The sequence below is a fragment of the Cetorhinus maximus genome, chromosome 28 (assembly GCF_964194155.1).
Source record: "Cetorhinus maximus chromosome 28, sCetMax3.hap1.1, whole genome shotgun sequence".
Lineage (NCBI taxonomy): Eukaryota > Metazoa > Chordata > Chondrichthyes > Lamniformes > Cetorhinidae > Cetorhinus > Cetorhinus maximus.
This window is the reverse complement of record NC_135906.1, coordinates 27,002,880-27,024,988: the sequence shown is the minus strand read 5'-3', so window position 1 is coordinate 27,024,988 and position 22,109 is coordinate 27,002,880. Positions and strand designations below refer to the sequence as shown.

Sequence of the window (22,109 nt, the reverse complement as noted above, 5' to 3'; positions counted from 1 at the left end):
GCCACGCAATCTCCTAGAAGAGATAAAAACTATTAGGGATAAAACCTTAGTCCAATTTAGGAAGAAACTCCCAGAAGTTGCTCTCTGTCTCCCAGAGGTGATGAAACACATTCCTGGAGACCACATTCAGGAGTCTGCTCAGCTCCCTTTTGAATGCTGTAATGAATCCACACTGACTGCACAAAGCCAGCAACTTGTTCCAGGATTCAGTAGCTTTCTGTGCATAGAAGTACCTCCTGGCTCAGATTTTCACTTGTGTAATTTATAACTTGTATCCCTTACAATAGTGACCACACTTCGAAAGCACTTCATTGGCTGTGAAGTGCTTTGGGGCATTCTGAGATTGTGAAAGCTGCTATATAAATGTAAATACTTTCCTCCTTTATACTTTAACACAGCATAACACACACACTGGGAGACAGAGTGTGATGCACTGTCTGTATTACTGAGCTATATTCAAACAGCATCATAATGTGCGAGAGCAAAGCTTATGCACTTTTGCTCCCAGTTATTATGTTCCAGCAAAGGTGTTCTCGAGTAGACACTACAAGACCTGCATTTATGTAGTGCTTTTTGCAACCACCAGATGCCCCAAAACACCTTACAGCCAATTAAATACTTTTGAAGTGTAGTCACTGTTGTAATGTAGGAAATGCGACAGCTAATTTGTTCCAGAAACAGCAACGTTTTAATGACCAGATAATCTGTCTTCTTTTGCAGCCATACAGGATAAACCAGATAATCTGTCTTCTACTGCAGTTGTATATTGTAATTTATAACTTGTATCCCTTACAATAGTGACCACATTTCAAAAGTACTTCATTGGCTGTACAGTAGTTGGCTACATTCAAACAGTGCAAGTAGATTAGTCTATGCCAGGAGAAAATGACTTTCATCAGGCTGTGTTCAATTGTGGTTTAAGAAAAGCACTGAAATGTTGTGTGACATGTTGCAACAGCTGTGCATAAAGTAGATTCTTAAGCTTGTTCTGAGATAAGGGGTTTGTGTATTAAACCTATATTGTTTGGGTTTCAGACTCTCCTTTAAATAAACTCTACAACCAAAATAAAAGCAAAAAACTGCGGATGCTGGAAATCCAAAACAAAAACAAAAATACCTGGAAAAACTCAGCTGGTCTGACAGCATCTGCGGAGAGGAGCACAGTTAACATTTCGAGTCCGTATGACCCTTCAACAGAACTAAGGAAAAATAGAAAGGTGAAATATAAGCTGGTTTAAGGTGGGGGGGTTGGGGGGGGGGTGGTGGGGGGTGGGACAGGTAGAGCTGGATAGAGGGCCAGTGATAGGTGGAGATAGCCACAAGATGTCATAGACAAAAGGACAAAGAGGTGTTGACGGTGGTGATATTATCTAAGGAATGCGCTAATGGTGACATTAAGGGTAGAAAGCAGGACGAGCAAGGTACAGATAGCCCTAGTGGGGGTGGGGTGGGGGGAAGGGATCGAAATAGGCTAAAAGGTAGAGATAAAACAATGGATGGAAGCAAAATAAGAGACAAGCAGCAGGTCTGACAGCATCTGCGGAGAGGAACACAGCCAACGTTTCGAGTCCGAATGACTCCCATTCAGACCGAAACATTAACTGTGTTCCTCTCCGCAGATGCTGTCGGACCTGCTGAGTTTTTCCAGGTATTTTTTTTGTTCTAGATTTCCAGCATTCGCAGTATTTTGCTTTTATCTAAGAGACAAGCAGGCTTGATTCATTGTGGGCAGGGTCATTGTTGGGGTGGAGGTTTAGACAAAGTCATTATCAGCCACTGACACATGCGGAACAGTGTAAATGGCCTGAGATCTGTTTCAGCTGCAAAAAACACACCACCCAAAGAGAGAACATTAACCAAGCAATCAAGGAGACAAAGCTAGAGAACACACAGGGCATTGAATGGGCAGTGACATATGTAAAGAATGTAGACATTGCCCTCTTGTGACAGAACTCAACCAGCAGCTCAACTCTTAAGCAGGGATTCCCCTTATCAGTGGCTGAGGAGGGAAGCACATTACCATAAAATAGCTACTTTGTCAAGGCCACTGTGTCACACAATAGCCAGCTTCCTTGTACCCTGACTACTATTGGTACAACAAGGCAACTCACCACCATCTTCTGGAGAACAATGAGGGATGGGCAAATGCTAACATCTGGTGAATGAGTAAATATAAACAAACTACACGCTCCAAAATTTTATATGCAGTACACAAATAATTCTTCATGTTTCCCTTTTGTAAAACCATTAGGCAGGGTCAACAAGGGGGTTTATGGAAGGGAAATTGTGTTTGACAAAATCTATTAGGTTTTTTGAGGTTCTAACTAGGAGGATAAATAAAGGGGAAATCAGTGGATGTAGAATATTTCAACAGGCATTTGATAAGGTGGCACATGAAAGCCTTTAGCTTTTGCTGCATTGCTGCAAAGGTGCAATGGGGAAAGGTCACCAAACTCTTCAGGCCTTTCAGTTATAGTACGTGAGGGTCCGGAAACTATGCTAAAACCCCTTGGGCTGTATGTCTGACAGGGAATCTTGTAAATATTAACTGTAACTGTAAACCTAGTGAGTAACATCCATAAATTGGATGAAACTGATTTGGTTTGCACCTTCGGGCATTCATGTAATAATGTACTTTTATAAATTTTATGAATAAAGTGTATTTATGGGGAAAGAAAGCAAGGTTGTTACACAAGATAAAGGCTCATGAGATTTGAGTGTAATAAATTAGCCCAAATAGAGGATTGGTTAAAACACAGAAAACAGAAAGTAGGAATAACAGGTCACTTTCAGGTTGGCAGGCTGTTACCAGTGGGATCCTGCAAGGATCAGTGCTGGCGTCTCAGCTGTTTACAATCTGTATGAATGATTAGATGAAGGGGTCAAGCGGAGCGTATCCAGGTTTGCTGATAAGACAAAGTTAGGTGGGAATTAACCATGAGGGTGATACAAAGGGTCTGGAGAAGGATTTGCTCATGTTAAATCAATGGGAAAGAACATTGCAGAGGATCATAATGTGAGGTTATTCACTTTAGCAGGAAGAATAGAAAAACAATCTTTTTAAAAGGAGAGAAACTATTAAATGTTGGTGTTCCAAGGGATTTGCATATTCTTGTACATGAAACACAGCAAGTTAATGTGCAGGACAATGAGAGATGGACAACAATTGATGCCAACATCCCATGAAAGAATCATAAAAAGGTAAAGCAAGCAATTGGGAATGCAAGTGGCATGTTAGCTTTTATTGCAAGGGACTTTGAATAAAAGAGTAAGGAAGTCTTGCTGCAATTATACAGGGCTTTGGTGAAATCACCTCTGGAGTATTAGTCTCCATATCTAAGAAGCAATTAGAGGCGGTGCAACAAAGGTTCACTAGATTGATTCCTGGGATGAGAGAGTTTTCCTATAAGGAGAGATTGAGTAGAATGCACCTGTACTCTCTGGAGTTTAGAAGAATGAGAGGTGATCTTCATTGAAACTGATAAGCTTTTGAGATGACTTGACAAGGTGGGTACAGAAATGCAGTTTTCCTAGCTGGAGAGTCTAGGACTAAGCGGCATGGTCTCAGGATAAAGGGTTGGCAATTTATAACTGAGATGAGGAAAAATTTCTTACCCCAGAGGGTTAAGAATTCTGTCACAGAGGGTTAAGAATTCTGTCACAGAGGGCTGTAGATGCTCAGTCTTTGAAGTCAATTGATTTTTGCATATATCCAATTATATCACAATAGTCTACACAGAATGAATTTCTTCAAAATCTAATATGGGTTCAATCAAAGGCACTGGATAAGATTATCTTATGGATTCCAGAGCACAGAGTCTAAAGGACTCCAGGCACAGTCACCAATGGTGGAACTAAAGACCAGAGCCATTGAAATGCAGAGGTCAGGCGGGATGCAGGGCAGGGGGTGGAGAGGGGGGGTTGGTGGGGAGACCCTGCAGGAATCTGAAAGAGGATGAGAATGTTAAATTGGAGTTGTTGGAGGATTGGAAGACAATACAAGATGGATGGGTGAGTAAGAGTTAGATATGCTGGCAGAGTTTTAGATGAGGTAAGGCCGGGCGGCCAGCCAGGAGAGCATTGAGATAGTTGTCCCAGAGGTAAGGAAAGTAGGAAGGTGGAAGCTAGGCTGAGGTGGGGCTGGAGACAGTGGTGATGTTATGGAATTGGAAGTAGGTGGTCTTTGAGATGGAGAGGATATGTGGTCAGAAGCTCGAGTCTGGATTCAGTGACAAGGGGATAAAGCTGATGGCTTCAGTCTTGCCAGTGTTAAATTGGAAGAAATTACTTCTTGAGTACTGGAGGTTGGACCAGTAGACCCTGGGGCAGTGGAGGGGTTGAGAGGGGCATTGGGGTGGCAGAGCTGGGTGTCATCAGTGTACACGTCAAACCTGACCTCATACCTGCAGATGCAGTTGTCTAACTACCAGCATGTGGATATGGAAAAATGAGTGGGAAGAGACTGGAGATGCTCTGGCTATGATGGATAGTTAAGTGAGAAATTAAATGAGGGAAGTCCTGCTGAGTTGAAAAACCGAGAGGCAGGATAGGAGGCGGCTGATGTGGATGATCATGTCACAGGCTGCAGGATGAGAAAGGAGAGCACCCCGATCAGAGGTCTGAGGGATTTATGGAACTCTGTGTGGTCACAGTCACAGGAAATTTTAATTGTGACTTTGATGAGGACCATGTCAGTGGGAGGGGTGGAAACCTGATTGGAGAGTTTCAAACATGGTCCTGTGGGAAAGATAGACATGGATTTGGGAGAAACCCAACACATTTGAGGGGGTCAGAGGAAAGGGACGTTAAAGATGTAGGTTGCAAACACAAAGGAGCTAAGGGCGGTTTAGTTTTTGAGTGGGTGATGATGGCAGTTTTGAAAAGGTGGGGTGACAGTATGGAAGGAGTGGGGAGCCCTTACAATGTCAGTTAGCACGAGGGCCAGGAAAGGAAGTTGAGGGGTCATCGTTTTAATGGGAGCTGAAACATGGGGACAAGAGGTGGGTGCCATGGATGAGTTAAGATATGGAAGGGGCCGTAGGGAGATAGGAGGGCGACACAGGGTTCAATGCTGAGTGAAGGGAGAGCCTGGAGGCAAAATGGCTGGGTGGCTAAAGGGGAGGTGGGGGAGGGTGCAGGGTGGGGGATGGGGCAGACGGTAAGTGGAGGCAGTGGACCAAATGTTCTCAATCTCTGTGACAAAGAAGTCCATGAGCTCCATGCACTTGTTGGTGAGGACTGAGTGTTGTTGGTGAGGACTGAGTGTATGTGTTAGTTACAATACACTAAGTGTACAGGGGTCACTCTAAATAACTTGTTCAATGATGTGATGACTCAGTGGGGTACAATTTCCATTTAAATACTTCATATTTACTTGGTTCTAGTATTTAATTTCTGAGCAGTGGCTGGCCCTGAAATCCAGTACCTTATCATTGGCTTTGTCTTTCATTGAGAGCTGGAATGACAGTTCAGTTAAATAATGAGATGACTGTTGTTCAACTACATCGCCTTCCCCATAACTCAAAAAGTTTTTTTTCTTTCAAAAAGTTTAAATATTTACTTTCAACCGGGACCTGAATGCTTGACAGGTGCCAACAGGGCTTCTGTCTCATCCTGTTCAGCTGCTGATGGATCGCTTTCCAATCACTAAAGTTGTTAACAACACTCGGGGTAAACATTTACTTTTAAGATCTAGTTCATGGATTTGTGAGTAGGTCAGTGCCACTCCTTCCTCCTTGCCTTCTCAGCCTAGCACAGATTGGAACTGCAATCCCACACAGCATTTTGTCAGGGCGTCTTATCTTGAGACTTTGTGTTCCTGATCGGTGCATTGTGATGCTGGTCCCGAGTACAAATGAATTCATCTTAAAAGGACAGATAAGCATTGCAACTTTCTGACTTCATCAGAACTCAATCACTGAAGACTTGAACTGTGTTTATATCATGGAATCTCCAGGAATCGCCGCAAATTCAGGTAGGGGCCTTTGTTCAATCTGCACTGGAGTATAAGGTAAAAACTTTGATCTCTATATGTTCAGGGAAGTTTTTAAAATTTCACTTGTGGGGATATAGGCATCACTGGCAAGGACAGCATTGATACCTCATCCCTAGGCGTCCTTAAGAATGTGGTGGTGAGCTACCTTCATGAACTGCTGCAGTCCGTCTGGTGAAGCTGGTCCTACAGTCCTGTTAGGGGGTTCCAGTATATTGACCCAGCCATGGTGAAGCAATAGTGCATGTACAAGCATTGCTGGACATGTACGAGGGTTCAGTCCTGATAGAGTCAGAAACAACAGTGTCCCTGTAGTTGAAGCATTAATCCCGGAGGACTACAGACCAAGAGGTCTCCGGATCTCAACTGCGTTTCCTGACTTCAGCATCACATTTTGTCACAGATCCCTTGTGCTGGAACAGGCTACCTACTGCCAACCGCTATCCTGTGACTCCAACTGCAGAATGTGCAAGCACATTTATTAGGTAAGGACAGGTATGGGCTTGGTTGTGATGCCTCTACAGTGGAATGGCCTGCTCATATTTACTATGACAAGAGTTAATATCTCCAGGAGAGGAGGGACAAAAACCTTGAGGGGGAAAAAGCACTGCACAATGGAAACTTAGCATGTCGGTTCACTGCAGTCGGACATAAAGAACTGTCAGTCCAAGACTTCTTGACACCTACCCTGCTTTAACCGAAATACATTTTTCATTTTCTTACATGAAAATGTGTGGAATGGCATCATTTAATTGCTTACTTTGATTTTACTACATCATATTAACAGCATTAGGTGGACAGAAAGAAAGACTTGCACCTTTCACAAATTCAGGATATCCCAAAAGCATTTTACAGCCAATGAGGTGCTTTTGTAGTTGCTTTTGTAATAGGAAATGCAGCAGCCAATTTGTGCACAGCAAGCTCCCACACACAGATATGTGACAGTGACCAGAAAATCTGTTTTAGTGATGTCAGTGATACAAGGAGTAAATCCCTTCTAACGTTTATTGTTAGAAAAGCAATTATTAGAAATTATTATCATTGTACTCACTTTATCCATATAAACTCTATCCATACAGGACCCCAACCCCTGCCCCCCACCACCCCACCCCACCCCACCCCACTCTTCTCCCCCCACCCCACTCTTCTCCCCCCACCACACAGGTCCATTAAGGCTGCAGGATGTACCGTCTAGAAGGTGATATTGCAGCAGCTCACCGAGGTTACCTTAACACCAACTCCCAGTCCCACTAACTGTCCCCACCAAGGTGGACAAGGGTAACAATGACACAGGAACACCATCAGCTCCAGGTCGAACACTCTACCCTGACTTCAACATGTATTCACTATTCTTTCATGGCTACTGGGCCAGTCTCCTGGAATTCCCTCCCTAACACTAGCAGGGAGCACCATCACCACATGGACTTCAGCAATTTGAGAAAAAGACTCAACACCACTTTCGCACAGTGAGGGATGGGCAATAAAAATGCAGCTTTGTAAGCGCTGTCCAAATCCAGATACAAAAAGTGTTATCAAGTAAATTATCACACCAAGACACATAAGGAGATATTAGGGCAGATGACCAAAAGCTTGTTCAAAGAGATGGGTTTCAAGGAGCATCTGAAAGAAGGAAAGAGAAGTAGAGACTCAGAGAGATTTAAAAATAATTTGATCAGGAAGGCGACAGAAAACAAAGCTCTCTTGCTTTAAGAGATCGCTGCTCTCCATAGTATAATTTCAGTATTGTCTGCTCTACCTTGTCCCAATTAAACAATGCCTTGATTTTAAAATTCTCATCCTTGTTTTCAAATCCCTCCATGGCCTCACCCTTTCCCATCTCTATAATCTCCTCTAGCCCTCGGAGATATCCTCGCTTGTCTAATTCTGGCCTCTTATACATCCCTGATTTTAATTGCTCCATCATTACTGTAGCTGATTTCAGCTGTCCAGGCTGTGAACCCTGGCATTCCCTCCCTAAATCTCTAAGTCTCTTCCTTTTCTCCTTTAAGACACTCCTCGAAACCAGCTCTTTGACCAAGCTTTTGGTCATCTGCCCAATGTCTCCTTGTGCGACTTGGTGTGACATTTCACTCTTTATGTGCTCCTGTGAAGCAGCTTTAATATGATTTTATTATATTAAAGGTGCTATATAAATACAAGTTGTTGTCAATATGTAGAAATAATTTGAAACAATGAACACCAAATTAAGCAATGATTTGAACATCTCCTGCAGATCAACACAGGCAATAGGTCTACGAACAGATGAGTGATTAAGCTTTTTTTATTCATTCGTGGGATATGGGCATCACTGGCTAGGCCAGCATTTTATTGCCCATCCCTAATTGTCCTTGAGAAGGTAGTGGTGAGCTGCCTTCTTGAATCGCTGCAGTCCATGTGGTGTAGGTACACCCACAGTGCTGTTAGGGAAGGAGTTCCAGGATTTTGACCCAGTGACAGTGAAGGAATGGCGATATATTTCCAAGTAAGGATGGTGACTGGCTTGAAGAGGAACTTGCAAGTGGTGATGTTCCCAGGTATCTGCTGCCCCGTGCTCTTAGATGGTAGTGGTCTTGGGTTTGGAAGGTGCTGTCTAACGAGATTTGGCGAATTCCTACAGCGCATCTTGTAGATGGTACACACTGCTGCCACTGTGCATCGATGGTGGAGGGAGTGAATGTTTGTGGAAGGGGTGCCAATCAAGCAGGCTGCTTTGTCTTGAGCATTGTTGGAGTTGTACTCACCCAGGCAAGTGGAGAGTATTCCATCACACTCCTGACTTGTGCCTTGTAGATGGTGAATAGGCTTTGGGGAGTCAGGAGGTGAGTTATTCGCTGCAGAATTCCTAGTCTCTGACCTGCCTTTGTATCCATAGTATTTACATGGCTAGTCCAGTTCAGTTTCTGGTTAATGGTAACTCCCAGGGTGTTGATAGTGGGGAATTCAGTGATGGTAATGCCATTGAATGTCAAGAGACAATGGTTTGATTCTCTCTTGTTAGAGATGGTCATTGTCTGGCACTTGTGTGGCGCGAACGTTACTTGCCACTTGTCAGCCCAAGCTTGAATATTGTCCAGGTCTTGCTGCATTTGGACATGGACTGCTTCAGTATCTGAGGAGTCGTGAATGGTGCTGAACATTGTGCAATCATCAGCGAACATCCCCACTTCTGACCTTATGATGGAAGGAAGGTCATTGATGAAGCAGCTGAAGATGGTTGGGCCGAGGATACTAGTCTGAGGAACTCCTGCAGTGAAATCCTGGAACTGAGATGTTTGACCTCCAACAACCATCTTCCCTTGTGCTAGGTATGACTCCAACCAGCAAAGAGTTTTCCCCCTGATTCCCATTGACTCCAGTTTTGCTAGGGCTCCTTGATGGCACACTCGGTCAAATGCTGCCTTGATATCAAGGGCAGTCACTCTCACCTCACCTCGGGAGTTCAGCTCTTTTGTCCATGTTTGAACCAAGGGTGTAATGAGTTCAGGAGCTGAGTGGCCCTGGCAGAACTCAAACTGAGCATCAGCGAGCGGGTTATTGTTAAGCAAGTGCTGGTTGATAGCACTTTTGATGATACCTTTCATTACTTTACTGATGATCGAGAGTAGACTGGTTGGGTGGTAATTGGCTGGGTTGGATTTCTCCTGCATTTTGTGTACAGGACACACCTGGGCAATTTTCCACATTGCCGGGTAGATGTGATGGAGATACTGAATCCACTGTTTCCTCTGTCCCAGTAATGAGCTACTAGCAAGTATCCGATCAATAGCTCCAGCACACGGGCTCACGTGTTTTGCTGAGTTTCACTACGCCAACATGGACAGAAGGAGGAGTGAGTGCTTGGTACCTGCCAGTGACACAGAGAAAAGAAGGTCTATCTCAAACAAAGCAAGAGCCGCCAGCCTTCCTGCAACAAACAAAGTGACAATGGAGGTAAAACACAGCACAGCTGGAACTTAAGCGCACACGGCACATTTATAAGTTAAGAATTTTACTTTTGTTTCTGACATTTCCTCATAGCCCCAGCCTTAAGCAGTTCCCATGTTGGTGTTAATCTCACCCTGGCTACTCAGAGGTTGAGAATTGCTGTCTCAGGATAAAGTTCCCTCAAATGGTTTCTCGCACTAACCTAGTGCAGCAGATACTTAGAATAACACTTGCACAGAAGGAGGCCATTTGGCCCACTGTACCTGTGCCGGCTCTTTGAAAGTGAAATTCCATCAGTCCCATTCCCCTACCTTTTTCCCAAACCCTGCAGAAGTTTCCTTTTCAAGTATATTGTTATGGACAGGAGGGGGTCAGTTCAAACAGCCCTGTTTTCCTCTTACCGCCTGTCTGCAAACAAAAGGTGTTTCAAATTAGTTTTGTTTATAAGAATAAGTGGTGGCGTATTGTTTCCCCAACCCTCGCTTTTTGTGTTATCCAACTTTTATGAATAACCCCACTGAAAACTCGAGTTAGGATTAACTCAGAAGGTCAGTTTCTTTTACATATTCAAAACCTGTGAAAAGGAGGGTTAGCGACGTCCCACTCTGCATTCACTCAGCCGAGGGAGGGATAGAGGAAAGGAGGTTTACATCACAAGGACCACAGAGCAGAGTGGGGCTGTAAGGAGCAGAGCAGGGCTGTAAAGAGCGAGATTTCAGTGAGCAGAGCGGGCCTGCAAAGAGTGAGACTTTGGTGAGCAGAGCGGGGTTTAAATTTAAGAAAATAGTCCTTTAATTACAAACAAAGAGAAAGTATGACAAAGGAGCTCAGTCCTGTGTGTTGTGCGGCCTGCAGCTTGTGGGATTTCTTAGACACTCCTTGCAGACTGGAAGTTTCACTGGCTTGACCAGTTTGAGCAACAGGTTTTGGAGCTTTTGGTAGTCAGGAAAATCCCAGAGTGCATCTCACTCAAGAACCGTTTTTCTGTGTTGGAAAATGGTGAGGGTGAAGGTTCCTCTGGAGAGTGCAGCCAGAGCCAAGTTCACGGCGCTGGGTGGGTGGCTCAGCTGCACAAGGGAGGAGGAAGAGTGCAAGAGCAATAGTTGTAGGAGACTCAATAGTGAGGGGTACAGACAGGCACTTCTGCAGTGTCAACGTGACTCCAGGATGGTGTGTTGCCTCCCTGGTGCCACGGTCAAGGATTCACAGAAGGGCACTCCGAAGTGGGAGAGCAAACAGTCAGAGGTCTTTGTTCACATTGGTACCAACGACATAGGTAGAAAGAGGGATGAGGTCCTGCAACAAGAATTTAGGGAGCTAGATTAAAAAGCAGGACCTCAAAGGTTGCAATCTCTGGGTTTCTCCCTGTGCCACGTGCTACTGAGTATTGGAATAGGAGGATAGAGAGGATGAATGCGTGGCTAAAGAGATGGTGCAGGAGGGAGGGCTTTAGTTTTCTGGATCACTGGGTCTGTTTCTGGCGAAGGTGGGGCTTGTAGAAGTCGGACGGGTTACACCTGAACCAGAACGGGACCAACATCCTTGCGGTGAGGTTTGCTAGTGCTGTTTGGGGGAGTTTAGACTAATTTGGCAGGGGGATGGGATACAGGGTGGAGGTACAGTTGGGGGTGATGCACAGCCAAATATAGAAGAGAAACTAAGTCAGTCTGGAAGGCAGAGCAGATATAGACCTGTTAAGGCACAAGGGAATAATGCAAGGCTGGATTGTATCTATTTTAACACAAGGAGTCTTACAAGTGAGGCAGATGAATTGAGGGCGTTGATTAACAAATGGGAATGAGATACTGTTGTTATCACAGAGACATGGCAGCTCAATATTCCAGGGTATAGAATCTTCAGGCGTGACAGGGGGTGGTGTAAAAGAGGAGGTGTCATTGCACTATTGATCAAGGAGTCAATTACTGCAGTGAGGAGGGATGGTATCTTAGAAGGTTCCTAAATAGATGTCATATGGGTAGAACTTAAAAACAAAAAGGCGGCAATCACTTTGCTGAGAGTGTACTATAGGCCTCCAAACAATCAGGGGGAGATGGAAGGGCAGATATGTAGGCAAATCTCAGAGAAGAGTAAAAATAATATGGTAACAATATTAGGGGATTTCAATTTCTCCAATATTAACTGGGATAGTCTTAGTGTGAAAAGTGAGCTTTTTGAACCAGCATGTAGAAAGCTTTACAAAAGAAGGGGCAGTAGTGGACATAATCTTAGGGAATGAAGCTGGGCAAGCAGTAGAACTGTCAATTGGGGAGCATTTAGGAGATAGTGACCATAACTCTGTAAGAGTTAAGGTAGTTATGGAAAAGAACAAAAATGGACTGGAAATAAAGGTCCTGAATTGGGGGAAGGCCGATTTCAATATGATAAGACAGGATCTAGCCAAAGTGGACTGGGAGCAGCTACTTATAGGAAAGTCTACATCAGAACAGTGGGAGTCATTCAAAAAGGAAATAGTGAGAGTTCAGGGCCAACATGTTTCCGTAAAGGTGAAGGGTAGGACCAACAAGTCTAGGGAAGCCTGGATGTCAAGGGATATAGAGGATTGAGTAAGGTAAAAAAGGAAGCTTATGGCACATACAGAGGGCTAAAAACAGTGGAAGCCCTAGAGGAGTATATAAAGTGGAGGGGGGTACTTAAAAAAGCAATTAGGAGAGCAAAGAGGGGGCATGAAAAAACACTGGTAAGATAAAGGAAAATCCCAAGGCATTTTATAAATATATTAAAGGATAACCGGGGAAAGATTAGGGCCCATTAGGGACCAAATTGCCAATCTGTGCGAGAAGCCGGAGGAAGTAGGTGAGGTTTTGAATGATTACTTTTCATCTGTGTTCACTATGGAGGAGGACGATGTAGGTGTAGAAATCAGAGAGGGGGACTGTGATATACTTGAACAAATTAGCATTGAAAGGGAGGAAGTGTTAGCAGTTTTAGCAGGCTTAAAAGTGGATAAATCCCCAGGCCCAGATGAGATGTATCACAGGCTGCTATGTGAGACAAGGGAGGAGATTGCAGGGGCTCTGACACCAATTTTCAAATCCTCTCTGGCCACAGGAGAGGTGCCAGAGGACTGGTGGACAGCGAATGTGGTACCATTATTCAAGAAGGGTACTAGGGATAAACCAGGTAATTACAGGCCAGTGAGTCTAACATCAGTGATAGAGAAGCTATTGGAAAAAATTCTGAGGGACAGGATTAATCTCCACTTGGAGAGGCAGGGTTTAATCAGGGATAGTCAGCATAGCTTTGTCAGGGGGAGATCACGCCTAACAAATTTGATTGAATTTTTCGAGGAGGTGACTATTTGTGTAGATGAGGGTAGTGCAGTTGAGATAGGTAAAATGGACTTCAGTAAGGCTTTTGACAAGGTCCCACATGGGAGAACGGTCAAGAAGGTAAGAGCCCATGGGATCCAGGGCAATTTGACAAATTGGATCCAAAATTGGCTTAGTGGCAGGAGGCAGAGGGTGATGGTCGAAAGTTGTTTTTGCGAGTGGTGTACCACAGGGATCGGTGCTGGGACCCTTGTTGTTTGTAGTTTAATGATTTATTAATGATTTAGACGTGAATATAGGAGGTATGATCAGTAAGTTTGCAGATGACATGAAAATTGGTGATGTCGTAAATAGTGTGGAGGAAAGCCTTAGATTACAGGACGATATAGATGGGCTGGTAAGATGGGCAGAGCAGTGACAAATGAGTTTAATCCTTAGAAGTGTGAGGTGATGCATTTTGGGAGGACTAACATGGTAAGGGAATATACAATGAATGGTAGGACCCTAGGAAGTACAGAGGATCAGAGGGACCTTGGTGTACATGTCCATAGATCCCTGAAGGCAGTAGCACAGGTAGGTAAGGTGGTTAGAAGGCATATGGGATACTTGCCTTTACTAGCTGAGGCATAAAATATGAGCAGCGAGGTTATGACGAAGCTGTATAAAACATTAGTTAGGCCACAGCTGGAGTACTGTGTGCAGTTCTGGTCGCCACACTGAAGGAAGGATGTGATTGCACTGGAGAGGGTGCAGAGGAGATTCACCATGATGTTGCCTGGCCTGGAGTGTTTCAGCTATGAAGAGAGACTGGATAGGCTGGGGTTGTTTTCCTTAGAGCAGAGAAGGCTGAGGGGGGGACCTGATTGAGGTGTACAAAATTATGAGGGGCATAGGTAGATAAGAAGAAACTTTTCCCATTTGCGGAGGTGTCAATAACCAGGAGGCATGGGTTTAAAGTAAGGGGCAAGAGGTTTAGACTGGATTTGAGGAAAGATTTTTTCACCCAGAGGGTGGTTGGAATCTGTAACACACTTCCTGAGGGGGTGGAGGAGGCAGGAACCCTCACAACATTTAAGAAGTATTTAGATGAGCACTCGAAATGCCATAGCATACAGGGCTCCAGGCCAGGTGCTGGAAAATGGGATTAGAATAGATAGGTGCTTGATAGCCAGCATGGACATGATGGGCTGAAGGGCTTGTTTCTGTGCTGTATAACTCTGTGACTCTAAAAACTGAATATTGGTTCAGATGAGTTCCAGAGTCCCAAAATCAGAGTCCAATGAGGAATTCTTTCATGTAGGCAATCAAGTTCAACTGGCTGGAGACTGGTTTTGTAAGATTTTCTTTTCAGGTAGGGTTGATGTTGCAAGGTGAATTGGGCACACAGAGACTGAGTTGGTAGGAAATTTTCCAGCAGAGTCAGTTTAGATGGTCGGTGTCCTGCCTGGACAGAGCTGGCTTCTTTGTGGCTTGCCAGGTAGATGGTAAAACTGCCTATTCAGCCCAGAAATATGATATTAAACTGTTCAAAAGGCCAGAGTCTTGGGTCATGTGACCTTGTCCACAATCACTTCAACACAGGATGTTTATCCGGCTTCTAGAATTTTGCTTTGTTTTCAGGACTGATAATGTCTCAGCCATTACGGGTTGGAAGGGGTGTTGAGGGTCTGGTGTTTAGGAAGCCATTGTCTTAGCAGACCCACTGATTCTGCCAGCAAGATTGGCTTATCAAAGCCAATAGCTCCCTTTGAAATTGGTCTAAACAGTCCCAGGTTGACTGCTAGCAGCCACTTAGGCACAGCGAGGTGTGACAGTTCTGAAAATGAGAATTCTTTTGTTGTAGAGACTGCTGGAGGTAATCCCAGGCAGAGGGTCAACTATCTTCAATTGTCTTTCTTCAGCAGAAAAGTCAAGTTTAAAAATACGAAATAGCGATAAGGATAAAGCTTATAAATATATACAGGGTTGGGTTTGCGCTCCGCGTTGGAGAAACTGAACAATATGTTAAAAGTTAGTATTGAATCTGCTTTACCCACCATTTCAGGCAGTGCATTCCACATCAGAAATTAAAAACACAATCTCAATTCTATGGGCAGGATGTTGAGCTCGGTGAGCAGGAGGGCGCGCGTCCCCTGACCCAGCCGAGCGTAAAATGACGTGTGATGATGTCGGGCGAGTGTCCCAACGTCATCGCGGAGCCTGAGGTATTTCGTTAGGCGGGCACACGCCGGAGTTGGCCGCGCGCCTTACAGTGGGCCAAAACGGCCAAGCAGCCTTTGCAATTTTTAGGAAACCTCATCCACGGGCGGGATGAGCTTTCCTAAAACAAATAAAAATAAAATAAAAATTTTAACACTGGAATTAAAAACATGTCCCTGCCCTTGTGACAGAGTCACGTTTTATGACATTTTTATTTTGTTCATTAGTTTCTTTTTTAAACAGAGCTTCACCTCCCTGGGACAGCTCTGTGCCTCAGGGAGATTGAAGCGCTTTCGCACCTGTGCGCCAAGTTCACGCTCGCCCCCGCTCGCTCTCCTCCCCCCACCCCCGCCCACACAGACAGCGCTGAGTGTCGCTGCTCGCGTTCCATGCTGGGCGGACCGCAATTGCCCCGCCAGCATTAAATCACGGAGTGTCCCAACCCCGCCCCTGCCGAGCACCCCCGCCAAGGGCAAAATCCTGCCCTATATTTCTTTTGCTAATGAACTTTAATCCGTCCCCAATGGAAACAGTTTTTCCTACTTAACCTACCAAAACATTTCATCATTGGAACAGTTTGACTTTTGCAACAGGTCCCTTTAAAGATCCAAACACTCCCACTTGTAACGAGGTCTAATGGGAGACTCTCCCACTACTCCCCCCACCCCCACTCTTGGTAGGGTTTGGATAGAGACTTTATCTTTAGCCTGCACCCTTCCTCCTTTAATCCTAGGCACTGTGCAGTGGATACTAATCCCTCCAATATTCTTTTACAGCTTGGAGCAGTGAAAGGAGGTGCCTTGCTGGGGAGTATTTTAAGTGAGGCACACCCTCCTTCATTCACCTTCGGTGGGATTCTGGCTGCCAGGAGACTGACAAAGAATTTGAAGGTGATTGAAGATGCACATTTGACATTAAAGAATTTCCAATTTTCTGTCAAAGCAAGAAACTAACCTTTTTTATTTGTTTGTATATGGGAAGGAAAGGACAGCTTTGAAACTGGCTGCGAGGAAACCAACAGTCACCAAAATTATAAATGAACAGGTCAGTAATGTTCTCTCTCTTGATATGAACACAAGAACAAGAAATAGGAGCAGGAGTAGACCAAATGGCCCTTCAAGCCTGCTCCGCCATTTAATATGATCATGGCTGATCTTGGGCTTCTAACTCCACTCCCTGCCTGCCTGTTCCCCATATCCTTTGATTCCCTGAGAGATCAAAAATCTGTCTATCCCAGCCTTAAAAATATTCAATGATGGGAGCATCCACAACCCTCTGGGGCAGAGAATTCCGAAGATTCACAACCCTTTGCGTCAAGTAATTTATCCTAATCTCAGCCCTAAATGATCGGCCCCTTATCCTGAGACAGTGCCCCCGAGTTTTAGATTCCCCAACCAGCGAAACAATCTCTCAGCGTCCATCCTATCAAGCCCCCTCAGAATTTTGTAGGTGTCAATGAGATCACCTCTCATTCTACTAAACTCCAGAGAATATGGGCTCAATTTACTCAGCCTCTCATCACAGGATAACTCCCTCACTCCAGGGACCAGTTTAGTGAACCTTCGCTGTATTACCTCCAGCACAAATGTATCTTTTCTTAAACGTGGAAAGACCAGAACTGCACACAGTGCTCCAGATGTGGTCTCACAGAAACCCTGTATGACTGTAACAAGACTTCTTTGTTCTTCTACTCCAATGCCCTTGCAATAGAGGCCAACATGCCATTTGCCTTCCTAATTGCTTGCTGTACCTGTGTGCTAACTTTTTGTGTTCCTAGTGCCAGCACACCCAAGTCCCTTTGAACTTCCACACTTACAAGTTTCTCACCTTTTAAAAAATGTTCTCCTTATCTATTCTTTTGACCAAAGTGAATAATTTCACAATTCCCTACATTATAATCCATCTGCCATCTTAACCTGCTTAAGCTTAACCTGTCGATATCTCTTTGCAACCGCTCTGTGTCCTCCCCATAGCTTACCTTTCCACCTAACTTTGTATCATCAGCAAACTTTGATACATTACTCTTTGAAATAAAAATAGAAAATGCTGGAAAAACTCAGCAGGTCTGGCAGCATCTGTGACGAGGGAATCAGAGTTAACATTTCGAGTCCGTATGACTCTTCTTTAGAGCTACATTACTCCCTGTCTCTTCATCTAAGTCATTAATATAAATTGTAAATAGCTGAGGCCCCAGCACTGATCCTTGTGGAACTCCACTATTCACTACCTGCCAACTTGAAAGGTTCCAATTTATGCCCGCTACCTGCTTCTTATCTGTTAACCAATCTGCTACCCGTGCTAATACATTACCTCCAATTTCACGCCTATTAACCTCTTGTGTGGCACCTTATCGAAAGTCTTTTTGGAAATCCAGGTGTATTAGATGTACTGGTTCCCCAACAAGAATGCTGGTAATCCTCTCTCACCTCTGTCTTTGCTGTTACATTAACTGGTATTAATCAACCAACTCTCATTGAATGTATTCCTGGAAGTTTTATCACATCACCTTCAGCATCCACCTTCCCCAGCCCCAGGTTCTCGCTATTGGTTGCCCATCATTCACGGTGCCCTACCTTGCCAAGCCAATTGGAAAGCAAAAAGACTCTTCATCACCTTTTCATTACCTGTTTGGATGATTCTTGACTATCAATCAGGCAGCCTATTTTCCCCATCTCCGCATTGTTAAAAATAATAAACAGAAGAAGTGTTTCTCACAGTAGGGTCCAGGAGATTAATCTTCAGTTCCTGCATGGACACTCCAGACCAATTGTGGAGGGTTTGTCTGGGGGAGAAGGTGGTGTAGTGGTAATGTCACTTGACTAGTAATCCATGGGCCTACCAGTTTAGTAGGACAAAGGACCCTGAAACAGCTTTTGAAATCCTTAATGGTTGAAATATTACCAATCTCAAGAATACAGTCGAAGGAATAATCATCCTTTCTCCAAGCCAAAGTGGAGAGGTGGGAGTCACATGACATCCAAAACAAGCTGGTGGAACCTGTAATACTGCCTTGGGAAGCAGCAAAGAGGTCTTCCATCTTCCATCCAGCAAGCAGTAGCTCAGGACCCAGAGCTCTTTTGAAGTTGGAATGCCTGGTCCCAACTATACTATTTCTACTGGAACTTCTGAACATCTGTACCCCACCTACAAGACTAATTCATCTCTACAGCCCAACTCATTGCGGAAGTCATCTTTACTGGAAAAGTGGATTATCCAGCATCAGTTTCAACCTGCTGACTTTGTGAAGGAATACTCCATTGGACTTTAGATTCCACACTCTGGACTCACGTGAAACAATAATTCTTTATTCTGTGGTTTTTGCCCTTTAAACCCATTTCTGTCTCTATTTCCCCCCTTCTTTCATTGTTATGACCCCTCCTCTCATGTTTAAGTGTCCCTCTGTGTTAACCATATCTCAATTTCGCTGTGGAATTGTCAATAGAAATCGGATCACACCAAAACTGAGGGGCTGAGAAAATACGCCACCACTAATAAAGGGGGAAATCAAAATCAAAACACCTTTCTGTTTGTGGATGGGAGAAATCAGGGCTGTTTAAATTAATCCCCCTCCTGTCTGTAACAAAATGAACATATGAATTAGGAGCAGGAGTAGGCCATTCGGCCCCTTAAGCCTGCCCTGCCATTCAATAAGATCACGGATGATCTAATTCAGGCATCAACGCCACATTTCGCTAACCCTGATAACCTTTGACTCCTTTGTTAGTCAAGAATCTATCTACCTCTACCTTAAAAACGTCCATTGACCCTACCCCAACCTTTCTCTGTGGAATAGCGTTCTAAAGATTTGCAACCTTCTGAGAGAAAACTTTTCTTCTCATTTCCGATTTAAATGGCAGACCTCTGATTTTTAAACTGTGTTCCCTAGTTCTCGTCTCTCACACAAGGGGAAGCATTCTTATACTATCCACCTTGTCAAGTCCCCTCAGGATCTTGTATGTTTCAATAAAATCACCTCTCCAATATTCTAATCTCCAATGGATACAGGCCCATCCTGTCCAGCCTTTCCTCATAAGATAACACCCTCATCCCAGGTATCAGTCAAGTAAGCCTTCTCTGAATTGTTTCTAATGCATTTATATCCTTTCTTAAGGCAACCAAAACTGTACACAGTACTCCAGATGTGGCCTCACCAACGGCCACTACAACTGTAGCACAACATCCCTACTTGTATAATCCATTTCCCTTGCAATAAACGATAACATTCCATTTGCTTTCCTAATCGCTTGCTGTACCTGCATGCTAACTTTTTCCTGATTCATATACCAGGACACACGGATCCCTCTGTACCTCAGAGTTCTACAATCTCTCTCCATTTAAATAATACGCTGCTTTTCTATTCTTCCTGCCAAAGGGGACAAGTTCACATTTTCTCACATTATCCTCCAACTGCCAGATTTTTTTGTCCACTCACTTAACTTATCTATATCCCTTTGCAGAATCCTTATGTTCTCTTCACAACTTACTTCCCTACCTACTTTGGTGTCATCAGCAAATTTAGCAACCATACCTTCGGTCCCTTTATACAAGTCATTGATGTAAATTGTAAATAGTTGAGGCCCCAGCACTGATCCCTGTGGCACTCCACTTGCCACATTTTGCCAACCTGAAAACGACTCATTTACTCCTACTGTTTGCTTCCTATTAGCTAACCAATCCTCTATCTATGCTAATATGTTACTCCCTACACCATGAGCTCTTATTTTGCATAGTTACCTTTGATATGGCACCTTGTTAATTGCCTCCTGGAAATCAAAGTACAGCACATCCACAAGTTCCCCTCTATCCATGTTGCTTGTTACTTACTCAAAGAACTCCAATAAATTAGTCAAATATGATTTCCTTTTCACAAAACCTTGTTGACTCTGCTTGATTACATTGAGATTTTCTAAGTGCCTCGCTATGACCTCCTTAATAATAGATTCCAGCAATTTCCCTAAGACAGATGGTAAACTAACTGGCCCATAGTTTCCTGCTTTCGGTCTCCTTCCTTCCCTGAATAGAGGAGTCTGTTTCGCTATTTTCCAATCTTTTCTAGAACCTAAGGAATTTTGGAAAATTACAACTAATGCATCTGCTATTTCAGCAGTCACTTCTTTTAAGACCCTAGGATGAAGTCCATCAGGACCTGGGGACTTGTCAGTTTTTAGTTCTAATATTTTTATCAGTCCCTTTCCCTGGTGACTGTAATTGTTTTATGTTCCTCCCCCCCTTTCATCTCCTGATTCCTGGGATGTTATTTGTATCCTCTATTGTGAAGACAGATGCAAAATATCTGTTCAATTCATCCGCCATTTCCTTATTTTCCATTATTAATTCCCCATTCTCACTCTCCAGAGGACCAACATTCACTTTGTTTACTCTTTACCTTCTTAAATAACTGTAGAAACTCATAGTGTCTGTTTTTATTTTTCTAGCTAGCTTTCCCTCGTACTCTAATTTCTCCCCCTTTACTAATATTTTAGTCATTCTTTGCTTTTCTTTATATTCTGTCCAACATTCTGCCTTGCCACTCATCTTTGCGGAATTATATGCTTTTTCTTTCAATTTGACACTGTCCGAGGCTGGGGCATCAGAGTAGATGGAGTTTATCCTGCATCGAACAAGTACTACACATCAACCCTGGTTGATGTTGATGCAGGGAGGAGATCGGGGCAGACTGAAATTATTCAATCGCTGAGCATGACCATCCCTCACCTGGATGAGCAAAAAGTAAAAATAGGAACAAGAGTAGGCCATTCAGCCCCTCGAGCCTGTTCCACAATTCTTTTCGATCATGGGTGATATTTAACTCCATTTACTCACCTTTGCTCTCACTACCTTAACCAATAAAAATATTTCAATCTCAGTCAGTCCTGAAAGCATCAATTGTCCCCCTACATCCACAGCCTTTTGGGGTGGGGGAAGAGAGTCCCAGATTTTCACCACTCTGTGTCCGAAAAAGCACTTCCCGTTATAATACTAACGTAACAAATTACGGAGTTGTCTCAATGCAGCAGGAAGTAATCAGCTGGTTTGCTTCTCCATTTCTAGGTTCCAGCCTTTTCCTCGCAGCCCCCTCAGAAGTTCGGCACCCTGCGCGTTCGGGGGTTCCTGGAGGAATATTTGCCCAGCAAGCTGCGAGGCATCAGTTACAGCCCTGCCCTCGCCAGCCGACTCGCGAAGGAGATGAGCGATGAAATTAAGCAGTTTTCGAAGGGGACTCTGCCGCCCAGATACAAGCTGGTGTGCATTGTGACCCTGGGTGAGAAGAACAATGAGAATATTCTGCTGACCAGCCGTGCTCTCTGGGACTGCTACGCAGACACCTTTGTTTCGCACTGTTATGAGAGCGCTGCCATGTTCGGTGTGGCCAGCATCTTTGCCACGTACTGCGAATGAGCAGCTCTTGGGCTAAAAGTGTTAAATTACGCGGATTGATTTTTGTTAAGCAAGGGTATTAAGGGTTACGGAAGCAAGGCAGGTAGATGGAGCTGAGCTCCTGATCAGCCATGATCTAACTAAGTGCTAGAGCAGGCTCGAGGGGCTAAATGGCCTCTTCCTGTTCCTCCCCTGTTTTCTGAATGTCTGCTCATCAAAATGAAAATGAAGAGGTGAAAGTGTTCTGATGATGGCGCTGAACCACAGGCTGGGTTGGGTTGGGTTGGGTTGGGTTGGGGGGGGTTAGTAGATGGAAGATGGAGCCA

At 44.2% G+C, this 22,109-nt stretch overlaps 1 protein-coding gene across 1 annotated transcript; it reads left to right on the top strand.

Moving 5' to 3' along the window:
* Positions 1-9,701: 9,701 nt before the first annotated feature.
* Positions 9,702-22,058, top strand: LOC144669017 (dynein light chain Tctex-type 5-like). Its single transcript, XM_078531570.1, has 4 exons — positions 9,702-9,922; positions 16,182-16,295; positions 16,387-16,449; positions 21,457-22,058. Exons 1-4 carry the CDS (start codon positions 9,806-9,808, stop codon positions 21,802-21,804), a joined length of 642 nt encoding a protein of 213 aa, XP_078387696.1. The 5' UTR covers positions 9,702-9,805; the 3' UTR covers positions 21,805-22,058.
* The last annotated feature ends 51 nt before the right edge of the window (positions 22,059-22,109 follow it).

Excerpts from the sequence above, each read along its gene's own strand:
- LOC144669017 (XM_078531570.1), top strand. The coding sequence starts at position 9,806 with ATGGACAGAAGGAGGAGTGAGTGCTTGGTACCTGCCAGTGACACAGAG. Across the intron at positions 16,296-16,386 it reads GACTGACAAAGAATTTGAAG|GAAAGGACAGCTTTGAAACT; the intron begins GTGATTGAAGAT and ends GTATATGGGAAG. Across the intron at positions 16,450-21,456 it reads CCAAAATTATAAATGAACAG|GTTCCAGCCTTTTCCTCGCA; the intron begins GTCAGTAATGTT and ends CTCCATTTCTAG.